Source organism: Micrasema longulum, unplaced genomic scaffold, assembly GCF_059751315.1.
Source record: "Micrasema longulum isolate JH-2025_06_02 unplaced genomic scaffold, ASM5975131v1 h1tg000031l, whole genome shotgun sequence".
Taxonomy (NCBI): Eukaryota; Metazoa; Arthropoda; class Insecta; order Trichoptera; family Brachycentridae; genus Micrasema; species Micrasema longulum.
In genome coordinates, this window is record NW_028277238.1 from 1,501,049 (window position 1) to 1,513,353 (window position 12,305).

Sequence of the window (12,305 nt, forward strand, 5' to 3'; positions counted from 1 at the left end):
TTGAATTTTTTTCATCGTAAGTTTATATTATTAGCTTCAATCTTATTAGCATTGAATTCCAAAACGGTAAATAATCCGCAGCTCAAGCAAAAGAAAGCAAAAACTATAAAAAAATCTATGAAACCCCTATCTGGTCTTGCTATTTGTTGTTATTTCATTTGCATTATTTTGTTTAATGACGGTGTTCATTTCATTCATTAAATAAATCATATAATAACAAAATTAAATCAAACATTATGATTTACGTTTTGTACAACAGCGCCTCTGTTGAATGCGATTACTTTTTTTTAAAATTCGTGTTATAGCGGTCAAATCATTTATTAAACTGTCAGACAGATAAAATTATAACAAATAAAAATAAAACCAGAGCTAAAATAAATATTTCTCAAAATAAACACGAGACAATAAAAATAAATAGAGATTTACCAAGTATGAATCAACAAGTTTAAATAAATTACGATAAATTTTATTTAAGAGTCGAGAATAACGTAAAGGCGATTTTCTGCTTAGCGACGCCCAAGAGGGCCTTAACTTTTTCTTCATCTGAATGTTAATATTATGCAAATGAAAACAAAAAGTCCTGCTGTATCGTAATAAATATGACACGACTGATGCTCGAGAAGTAGCAGCAATAATCGACCCTTCATTTTTCTTCAGCGGCGACAAGAACATTGTTCTTAAAATTTTAATGCCACGAATAAAACCCGCGGTACAGGATTGAGAAATTAGATTAAGCAACTTCCTACTTTTCATTAAAATATATAATAGACCACTTCCACCCTTTGCCGATCTTGCCCGAGGCCATTCGGGTTTCTTCGTTCGGAGGGGGTAGAGATGCTGGTGGGGGGCTAATGAGGTTATCTTCAGCAATTCAAAACTTTTGAATATGATAATTTCTGGTAGGCCATGTTTGTTTTTACGATGCTTTAAACATTACTTAAGCATGATATTTACAGTCAAGCGAACTGGGTACTTGTATGAAACAGGACTAGGAATTAAGATAAATTATTGAAAACTCTTTTGGCATGAATTGGTGTGTTGTGATACGAAATGATTTTACGATCATAAGTTTTATTCTTAAATTAAATTATGCATCAGACAAAATGGTGTTCTTTTTTTAAACAATTTACCCGCAAACATATTATATCTCTGCCATTAAATATTTCGAAAAAAAAACAGTACATTAAGCAAGTACATAAGCGGGCTTATTTGTATCCTTCAATCGACTAAAATTTAATTGGAAATTTGATTTTTGCCTGGAGTTACAATAAGAATTAATCAATATTTAAAATCACGAAGTAAGTTAGTGTCAAAAATAAAGAATATACTGATTTTTACATTGTTAGAATCGTTTTTCGGTACAATAAAAATGTTATGTTCTACAAACTCGAAAATGTACATAACCAAGTTTTTGTATTTTATGGTTTTTACATAGTTGAATTTCCTTTCTCTCACTAAGCATCCAAAAATTACTCATGATCTGAATAGGGGGACTTAACGACCCCAGCGCCTACTTGTATATGGCATCAGGAGAATAAAACGTTGGAAGTGTTTATGACCGTGCAATACTTCATTCATGTTTTCGCGTACATATATTTTACTCATTCGTGTATTTTATTCATTTTTGTTAGTTTGCCGAATGCTCATGTATATAAAGTGAAATTGACCAAATCGGTCTATAGGAAATTCAGATTCCCCCTTTTGGTCCGGTTAAACAAAAGGAATTTCCTGTCAAATAGAAAGATTAAAAAGGAGTTGGAATAATCAGATAAATCAAAACTTCAAATTTGATCACGCTAACGGTTGACATGTGTGAAGATAATGTTGTACATATAAAGAATATGATGTGTGAAAGTTAAATGACAGGAAAAAAGTGTAAAATTAACATATTAAAATACATGTACCTAGTTTATATTTATACTAGATGTGTTTTCTACCTTCTGTGGAGCTCCGCACATTCAGTATGCATGATATGAAAGTGCACTTAGTAGTGAGATCACAGTTTTACGCAAAGCATTAGCTGTATGCATTATTACTTAACCGGTGTCCTAGTCAAGCCTAGCTACGTTGTTTTTATTGCACAAAAAGTATTACCCTTTGAAGCAAAAATTCACAAAAAAATCAAAGATCCGGAAATAAGTCCGCCTCTTTGTTTCGTGGTTGATGCGTTTTCCTACTATTCTTGATTTCGATTTCTAACAGAACGAAGGTAAAATATTGATTTTAAAGGTTTCTTAAATTGCAATATTTCATTGTTCCAGGACTGGCCGGCCAAAGTTTAAAACTGATCACCTTACCTTTGCGTAACACATGATCGAACTACGCTATATTTAGTTTAATAATGCTTGACCGTATGCATCACTGGGTGTGGTGATTTGAAATTATGTTGATTTGACTACCAGGATTGAGTAAAATACGAACGATTTAATAAAGCTTCAACATCAGCAGTCGATAAGAGTATAAAAGAAGGTGTAGGGCGGGAGGACGATTGCATATTGCTAAGACTAGTAGCTGATATGACAGAATTATTTTTAGAACTGAAAGCGATAACTTCTGATGAATGATGAACTCGAGAGACATTTAAAGAACGCAATTTTGTATTATGACAAAAATTTTATTTTTTAAATTGAAATTTGATTTGATATCAGGCAACTGACGTATAGTTTTGATTATCTAACGACATTCCAACGCTCTGTTGTGTTTTTTTCCTAAAACTTTTGCATGAATAGATAAAATGATTTTCCGAGCATGAAGGCCCCTTTTTTGTGTATTTGTTAGTAATGTTTGTGAGGATTTTAATTTGTTAAACAACGTCTTTTTGTTGACGCCAGGAGACGCCAGTCTGGAAAGACTCGATCTCTCCAAAATCGGACATCTTTCTACTAAAAACTGTTGTGATGTTGAGTAATCTGGAAAATCTACCGCCTTTATGGATATTTTCAATGTTTTGCGTGAATTTTTATCGGGTTTAGCCAAAAGAGCGTGAAAAAAAGTCACAATCAGATGTAAAGAATCCTAGTCCTTTGAGGATATTTATATTTTCCTGAAAAATGTCCTGAATTTCTCTCAAAGCCTGAGGAAAATTAATAGAAATTTGTTTATAGTATAAAATTTCTTCCCCACGTAAAAAAGCAAGATGTCGTTAATAATTATATAGTGCTACTAAAGCGTCAAATGCTTCGCGATAATTGATTTCTGTGATTGGAAATAATCGAATAATGTTTACGAGCACTCCTAAAGGAGACAACATTGAATATTGGAATTTTCCCACGTTTGATAAGTCATTCCTATTGTGAACTAATCATAAATCACAGGACTTTCTTTTATTTTACCTGAAAATAAAGGCGATTTAATTCATGGTAGTTTTGCGTGATTCTTAGTCCGACATAATTCTGACTTAAATTCTATTGTTTAAAACACCAGTGTTGATAAAAGTTGCTTGATATTTAAAATCTCACATACGATATCGTCCATTTGCTCTTGCGCAATATTGTTTTCTTTTATGGCTTCTTTGTCCTCCAATATCTGACACAGAATTTTAATTTGTGTCTCATTAAACATATCTGTAATTAAATCTAGACGTTCCCATCAAGACAAAAATCGTGGAATACTTTCTAGATCACTAATCGCTTGTTTCTAAATCGCAATGAATCCTTCAGCCTCTTAAATTGTATGGTTCCACCTGACACTATATTCTTATACATTTACGCTTACCTCATTTTGATATATTTCAATTTAACAATTGAAAAATGATTTCAAAGTAGTTTGAATATTATTACTATTATAACTAATTAAAAAAAAAAAAATTGTTACAAAAGAATTTTATTGTTTTTAATATTCTTATATTTTGTACCTTTTAAAGATAAATATGTATAAATTCCTTTCCTTTAAAAATTTTATCTGCACACATTGTTTACCTTTTTTTTAAAAATCTAAATATGTTCTTTATACAAAACTGCTGTGTTATATATATAGTATGTATGTAAAATAATACTTGTCAATTTAATTTTCAAGTTTTTCACATTATATTTAAATGTTTATATTATTTTTAATATGTATCTTTTTAAGGTTAAAAGCACTGCGTGCCGTGTATATTAATAAATAGATAAATAAATACACAGCGGAGTTTTTTGTTATTCGATAAAGTATCGGATAACAGAACGTATTTATTCAAACCGTATTCAAAATGCTAATGCTAAAAAGTTTGTCGCTGGGAGGCCCGTTCTGCTTAGTATTGACGCGCGAAAAGTAGGTAGTTTTAAATTTGGATACAAATAAATAATTTAACGAAAGGCATTTGAAGATTTTACGAAAATGAATGTTTTGATGAATTTATATGATGTTGATTTTACGTTTCAAAACATAAATATATAATGTGGTTATGATACGATGACAATCAATCATTAACCAATACAGAATTATTTTCTTCGACGACGTCTTGCGAAAAGGCAATACGTTCGAATATATTATTTATCCGCGAGAAAGAGCAAATTATGTTCGTTATTCCTTCTTTTCCTTGGCAGACAAGGGCTGCCTGTTTTTAAGCGTGTTTAAAGTCAATTGGTTTATGTCCTTTTGGTTTTCGATATATTATATGTTATAATAAATGTGTCAATCCAGGAATTAAATGAAAGTGATAAGGACTTACGTTTTTCTTCCTTTGGCACTTGTTCCAGGATAGCACTCGATCATTTTGTTACCACTTCACGTTATTTTATTGATCTGGGTATGTTATTTTGAAAACTCGTTTTTCCGTGTGTTCGTTGCAGTGTTACAAGAAGAACTGTTTTTTCTTGACTTTTTGCCGGGAAGGAAGTGACGTCAGGGACTGTGAAAATCAAAACAAGGGACACCGGATGCCAAAAAATAGGTTCGTTTGACACTTAAATCAAAATACACACGAATTTGAAACACTCTGTTTCTGATTTCAAGCGCATGTACATAATATCGCTAATGACTGGACAATCGCACATTCCTAAGAGTCTCCTCGGCACTCTCGGTAGTCCGGTTCGTTTTTCTCTGCCGAGCGTTACAAAATACAAAAATGGCGATACTCTATGAACATTTTAGGGGAAACATTTACATGCAAATGACTTCCAATATCAGTCGTTACACGGCAAATAGCAATATGAAATTCTAAGTAAAATTAAATGCTAAAAAAAAAACGTGAATCTTTAGTCAACAAACAGTTTTTGAAAAAAATAAATATTAACCATTTATAAGACCTTAAAAAATTGTTTTTGTAATGTAAAGATTTGAAGAGAGACCACAAAACCTTTGAAACGGATCCGAGTAAGTGTGTGGGTGGGTAAGTGGGTCAAATAGTAATATAAAATATCTAGTAAGGAAATTCTTCTTTCATTCGTCTCTTTCTGTGGAATATTGAAAAAATTGCCAATAGAAGTACTGTTAAGAACTATTTTTGTACTTAATAATGCCTCCAATTTGCTTTACACGAACAAAAAATATTAGTTTGCCGTTTGATTTCACAAAACCAGCAAATGAGAAACTTGTTATAAAAGTTTATATTTTTTTAACTGTACTTCAAGTACAGCTTAACCGTTTCGACCCAACTATGAAAAACATGTTATTGATGATTTTTTTTATAATTAAGGAATTGATATAAAAGAATTATATAAGAATTATTTTCAAACGTTTTTATATGTATACAAAGGATACATCACGGACACGGGTTATGTCCAGTGAGGTGTTTATATAGAAAAGAAAACAGTAAATAGTTTAATGTGAAAAAAGTTAATATATAAACGAATATCCAAATGTACTGCAATACAGAGAAAAAAAACTTTTGAGAAGAGAATATGGAAGTTTTAGGCATTTACAGGACTTATGATCTGTCGTTGGATGGTTTAAGTGGCCACTTTACACAGTGTGTAACATTCACCGTTCAATTAATTCAAATAAAATAACGAAATTAGACATTTTAAAATGTATGTTTTTACGGCAGAAGAAAATTGTATTCAAGATCCGAGACAGTAGTAATTAAATTCGTTCGCAAAAATGAATACTCGTTTCACATGATATTTTACGATATAAGCGTTTGTTTTTTAGTTATTAAAAAACTGAATAAAAAATATGATAAACTGGCAATAAAGCTGCCTTTTTTTACTTACTCACATGTATTTACCAGAACACTTTGTACAAATTGGTACATTAATGAGGAAGTTAGAGTTACGGGGTGTTGTATATAAAACATGTTTTTTTACACGCGGTATGAATGATGTTATTACACGTATTAAGAAAATTATAAAAATTGTTTTCATAAAAAAAAAACTACTATGAAACGTCTTGGGTTTATGTGAACAATACGGTGAGGAACATAATATCAAATCAAATGTTGATTTGTATCAAAACATTTTTTAAAAATAATCCGCTCCACCGTATTATGGCATTTTCAAACAAATGCAAATGTTATTAAACAATCCCCAAAGTTCCTGATAAAAATAGAATTATATTCCTGACATAAAACGCTAACTCAAAAAATATAATGGGGTATGACACATATCTAGGAGTAATAAATAAAATAGGTAATAAATAAGATAGAGGAAAGTAATAAAGGCATTTGTTATATTCTTTCAGGGCCCATATTGAAATGAAAAGTAAACATGTATCTTTTATTTTATCAACAAAGTAGAATTTAGTTTTTAGTTTAAAAAATTAATATGAATACAATATGTTTTTCTATACGTATTCAATTACAGGTAACCGACGAAAATACCAATTATCATACAAATATACTCATTTTCGTACTGTAATCGCGGCCCTTTGCTATATCATCAATTGAATGCCCTATGCACCGTTCGGTGCGGATAAGGGATATTGGTGGCGGTGACCTATTTAAAATATAGCCTTAGTTCATTTTGGCAACCGGAAAGGACATTTTCTCAAAAGGTAGAAAAATATATTATTCCTTCTAATACAGTAACGATTTGTGGGTCGTTGGTTGCACCCGTTTGTCTGAAGAAAAATGCTTGCTGGGGTTCATGGTTCGACGTTTCCCAGCCACCGAGGAGTGGGGGGAACGACATTAGACGGAGACTCGGGGAGGTATTCAACGGCAAAATTGAAGTCTAATTCATGTCAAAAGCACGCCCAGTCAGTTTGCAAGAGCCGCCTCAAATTCCAAACTTCAATTTTTCTGATTGCAATTCTTGCAAATTATAATAAATCGCATAAAATTACATAAACGCTTTTGACAAATAATACATATTATAAATATTTAAATCGTCACCTTATAGTCAAACACAAAAATAAAACTGTTAATAAATATTTGTATATTCAAAACTAACTATAGCCAGTAAATTCTGACTCTTTAATTTCAGATAGTCCGCGTCGCGAACCCCGGACAACGGGATCACACTCGTAACGGTGTGATCACAGCAGATAACGAGAGGATAAAAGGCGAGTTTCTGGCGCCTCCAAACCAAAACCAACTAACTAAGGGAAGGTTAGCCCGACAAAAAAATCAACCAGAACAGGCAATAAAAAACCACTTTGGTCATCTTTTCCCAGGAATCACTATGGCAAGTCCATCCAATAAGCAGTTGTCCTGGCTGCATAATATTGGCGTAGCGTGGGACCGAGATGCTTTTGCTGTAGTGATCGCCAACGTCAGGGGGACTTGACAAAATACAGCGAGAAGAAGATAAATTTTAACTTAATTATTTATTGATATACATAAAATCTCTTTGCCCTTCAGGTTCAAATTTTTAAAAATAAATAAATAATTATATCATTCCAGCTACTACTCTTAGCAATATGCATTCAGCATCACACCCTACACCTTCTTTTGTCCTCTTAGCGACAGCTGAAGTTGAAGTAAGGGATTATTATGGCAATTATCAAGTCGTTCGTATTTTACTCGATCCTGGTAGTCAAATCAACATAATTTCAAATCGCTGCGTAAACAGATTAGGTTTAAAACGTTGTAAGGTAGATACCCCGATGTCAGGCAATGGTCAGGTACCTACTACCTCTTCTCATAAAGTGAGCATTGAGCTACGTCCAGTAGGTAAACCAGATCCAGTATATTTTACCGAAGCTGTCACACTAGAGCGTATTTGCGGTGACATGCCAACCCACCAAATCACTACTCAATATAGTCACCTATCGAATATTGTGTTTGCTGATAATCGTTATAACCAACCTCGTCCCATTGATATTTTAATAAGCGGTGAGTTGTTTCCCAAGTTTCTTCTTTCAGGCAAATTAGAAGGAGATGAAGTGGCTCCGACAGCCGTAAATACCGTATTCGGTTGGATTTTAATGGGAAGAGTCTTGTCTGCTAACTCGAGCAATCAAATCAATTTACTGTCACATTCATTGTCTGTAATTGATGACACCCGACTAGATTGTGCTGGGCAACAACTTTGGGAGATTGAAAACATACCAAACATTGAGTCATCAAATTTCTCTGCGGACGATCAACGATGTGAAGAGATGTACCAGAACACTCACTCCAGAGAGTCCGATGGGCGTTATGTAGTGAATTTACCTTTCCGCAATTCAGAGACACCATCGTTCGTCAATTCTTATTCAATTGCCCTGCGGCGATTCTATCATCTTGAAAAGCGCCTATTGAAAAATCATATTTTTTATAAGGAATACAATGATCATATCATGGAATATTTATCAAGCAATCATATGGAGCCCATTCCTCCCGGTGAATGTCAATCCTCATCTGCATATTATATTCCTCACCACGCAGTCGTGAAACCCAAAAGTCTTACGACAAAACTTCGCGTCGTTTTTGATGCTTCGGCCAAGGATGAGCGAGGTTCTTCATTAAACAACACCTTGTTGACAGGGTGTAAACTACAAACAGATATCGTAGAAATTCTTTTGAGATTTCATCTTCATGCAATCGTCTTTACGGCGGACATACGTCAAATGTATCGCCAAATAAAAATGACTAAAGGTCATCAAGATTTTCAACGTATTCTATTCCGTTGCTCTTCTAATGAACCCATTCGAGAATATCGACTCAAACGAATTGTTTTTGGAATTTCTTCGGCTCCTTTTCTTGCTATTAGAACTATGCATCAATTAAGATGAGAGAAATTCGTTTCCCCTTGCATCTAGCGTAATAATGAAAGACCTGTATGTTGATGACGTAGTATCGGGCTGTGATTCGCTAGAATCAGCTCGGAGTCTCCAGACACAATTAAACGGTATCATGTCTTCTGGAGGATTTGAGTTGAGAAAATGGTCAAGTAATGAACCACAGTTACTGAATGCTATACCCGAAGAACACAGAGCTTCGTCACTACAATTCGATTCTAATCGTGATTTTATCAAAATTTTAGGATTTGAATGGAATTCTGCAGAAGATCAATTTATTTATCACATCAATCCGCTTAACCGATCATGCACAAAAAGGACTATGCTTTCAGAGCTAGCCCGTATATTCGACCCCCTAGGATTTTTATCGCCTCTAACATTCTTGGCCAAGTTATTAATACAACGATTTTGGCTGCTCGGGGTCTCTTGGGATAACCCCATCCCGAGTGACATACATAACCTATGGGTAAGGTACACTACGCAATTACCCAATCTTACACAAATTAAAGTAAACCGACGTATAACTAACAACGGATCTCATGAATATCAAGTTCATGGATTCTGTGATGCCAGTGAATCTGGTTATGCCGCAGTTGTTTACTTACGCAGTTCGACAGCAAATCATCATCACCGGGTGGCACTTGTATGCGCCAAATCTCGAGTATCACCCGTAAAGCGCATGACGTTACCGCGATTAGAACTCAGTGCACCTTCATTATAAGCTGATCTCATGCATTACATTCTTGAAACACATTAAAAAATCAGCAATATAACAAAAGTATATGCATGGTCAGATTCAACTATCGTATTATCTTGGATTCAATCACAATCAACCCGATATAAGGTTTTGGTTGGAAATCGAATTTCCAACATTGCCTACCAGTCAAAACCCAGCTGATTGTGCTAGTCGAGGCTTGTTGCCCGATGACCTGATACATCATCCACTTTGGTGGATGGGCCCCTCATGGCTGAAATTAGAGCTTAACGATTGGCCGAATTTGATAATTGGTAAATCTAATGACGTAGCAAGAAATATTGAATTAGAAAAACGACCTAACGTACTTGTTAACGACTCATGTCAGCGTCCATTAGAAGTGCTAATCACACGTTATTCTTCACTTAGAAAAATACAACGAATCGTAGTATAAATATTACGTTTTATAAATTCTTCTCTTATAGAAGATAAAGCACTTCGTCAACCTACAGATCAGGAAATGCATAAAGCTTTGATGTATCTTGTAAAATCTGTTCAAAACACCGCCTTCACTGGGGAAATTCAGAATCTGAAAATGGGAAAAGATTTACCGAAATCAATGAGAAAATTAAATCCCTTTATTAACAGTGAAGGTATATTTCGGGTCGGTGGGAGAATAAAATCTTCAGATTTATCATACGACGCAAAACATCCAGCTGTATTGCCTCGAAAACATCTTATCGTATCAGTGCAAACAGAAAGTGGTTTATTCAAAAGACCACTTGTAAAGTTATGCCCTATTCCGGATGAATGAGTATCGGGTTCTCATTCATAATCATCCCTCATTAGACATTGTTTATAATCACCCATCATCATTTATTATCCATATTCACGTAGTCACAATCGTATTACTTAAACCTTCATCATATCATACATCACATCAGTCGGCATATTTTCTTTAACCGTTAACCAAAACAGAACCATTTACTGGGAATATGCCGTCATATTCCGCAGCGCGGGGGAGTATGTTTCGGATTCATTTTCTTTTATTCAAGTTTCAAGCCATTCCTTCCTTTGATTCCGGTGGTCCTTATTTTGAATCCCAATGTACCTACTCCTCCCTGACGGCGAGTCAAGAAAGCAACGCGTGACAACACAACAAAAAAACCGTACCGCGAACACAACGAAAACCGTACCGCGAGCGTGACAGTGATTTCGAATCACCAACATACAAGAAAACGTGCAAAGTGACCAGTGCAAACGATAACGGTGTCTTTCTGGACCAGTGCCAAAGGGAGGAAACCGTAAGTCCTTACTCCTTTCATTTATTCCAGGATTGACACTCAAAACCATAACGTCCATTAGTTTACCTAAAATCAAACGTTCCCTGTTTTCTTCGATCACGCGTATCGCGAGAGGGTAGGCCTTGTTTACAGTCCTGAGGTCAAAGGTATCGAGCATCCAACAACGTGTTTTATCGCTTAAAATATAAAATATAATTACTAATGAACTAAAATAAATTTACTGTGACAAAGAAAACATCAATATTATAGTTAGTTATCAATATAGAGTTTTGGCACTTGAGCAGAAGAATAAGAAAATCTACAAAAAGGTCAGTCCATTGATTCAATTTCTTGTTATCAATTTGCGCAATGACATTAATAAAATTTAATATACCCACTACCGTGAACCAGCTCACGCTTTGCCAATACTTTTAAAAAAAAAATTAAGTTTATCAACAATTTTGACTACTGCCTTATTTCTGAATTTGACTCTGCTTTTTTCATCAGAAAGAAACGAGTCGAGAAAACACCCAAAAGTTATTAAGGAAGAGTTTTAATTTAATTGAATACCATTGATGAACGCTGACAAATGATAAATGAATTTCATGAATTATTCATTAGAATATCATAACCTCAAATGACTTTTAAATAAAATCGGTCTTTTGGATGATCGTACACCGAACACCGCGTATCTTCTCAGGAAAAATGAAAAACGGAATATCGTGGTGAAAGTACTCCCTCCACGTACCCGAAAACCATTGCAAAGATTAAAGGTCTTTGTGAAAATCACCTAAAGAGCGCTGTACAATTAATGTTTTAACACGTCTTTTTTTATTTTTTTTTTATTTATTTGGAAATTCAACAAGAATACATAAAATACATACATTTTTTAAGTAAGCATTACTAACGTTCTTTATATATATTCTCAATTATAGAACTCCACCATCTTTCATAAATTATATAAAATAATTGTGTAAAATCAATTTAAGTAATAATAAAAATAAAGTTTAGTGAAAGATAAGAATAAAGATAGAGTAAAAGAAATAAAATTAAACATAAGAAACTACAGTTTTTTTTAAATAAAAGAAAAGGGAAATTAAAAACATACAAGATGTAATAAAATAGACTAAAATTAATTTACATACACAAAAATAAGGATTAGGCATTTGATTTAAGATACATAGTAATATTTTTTTTAAATCATTTGTTCTGTCATGATAAATGTCAATGTTAATTTTTTTTCTATTTTG

The 12,305-nt window shown here is 33.6% G+C and overlaps 1 protein-coding gene across 1 annotated transcript; it reads left to right on the forward strand.

The window, feature by feature from the left end:
• Positions 1–7,962: 7,962 nt before the first annotated feature.
• LOC148285501 (uncharacterized) lies at positions 7,963–9,799 on the forward strand. Its single transcript, XM_088224254.1, has 2 exons — positions 7,963–8,827; positions 9,135–9,799. The coding sequence occupies exons 1-2, from the start codon at positions 7,963–7,965 to the stop codon at positions 9,797–9,799; spliced, it is 1,530 nt and encodes a 509-aa protein (XP_088080380.1).
• The last annotated feature ends 2,506 nt before the right edge of the window (positions 9,800–12,305 follow it).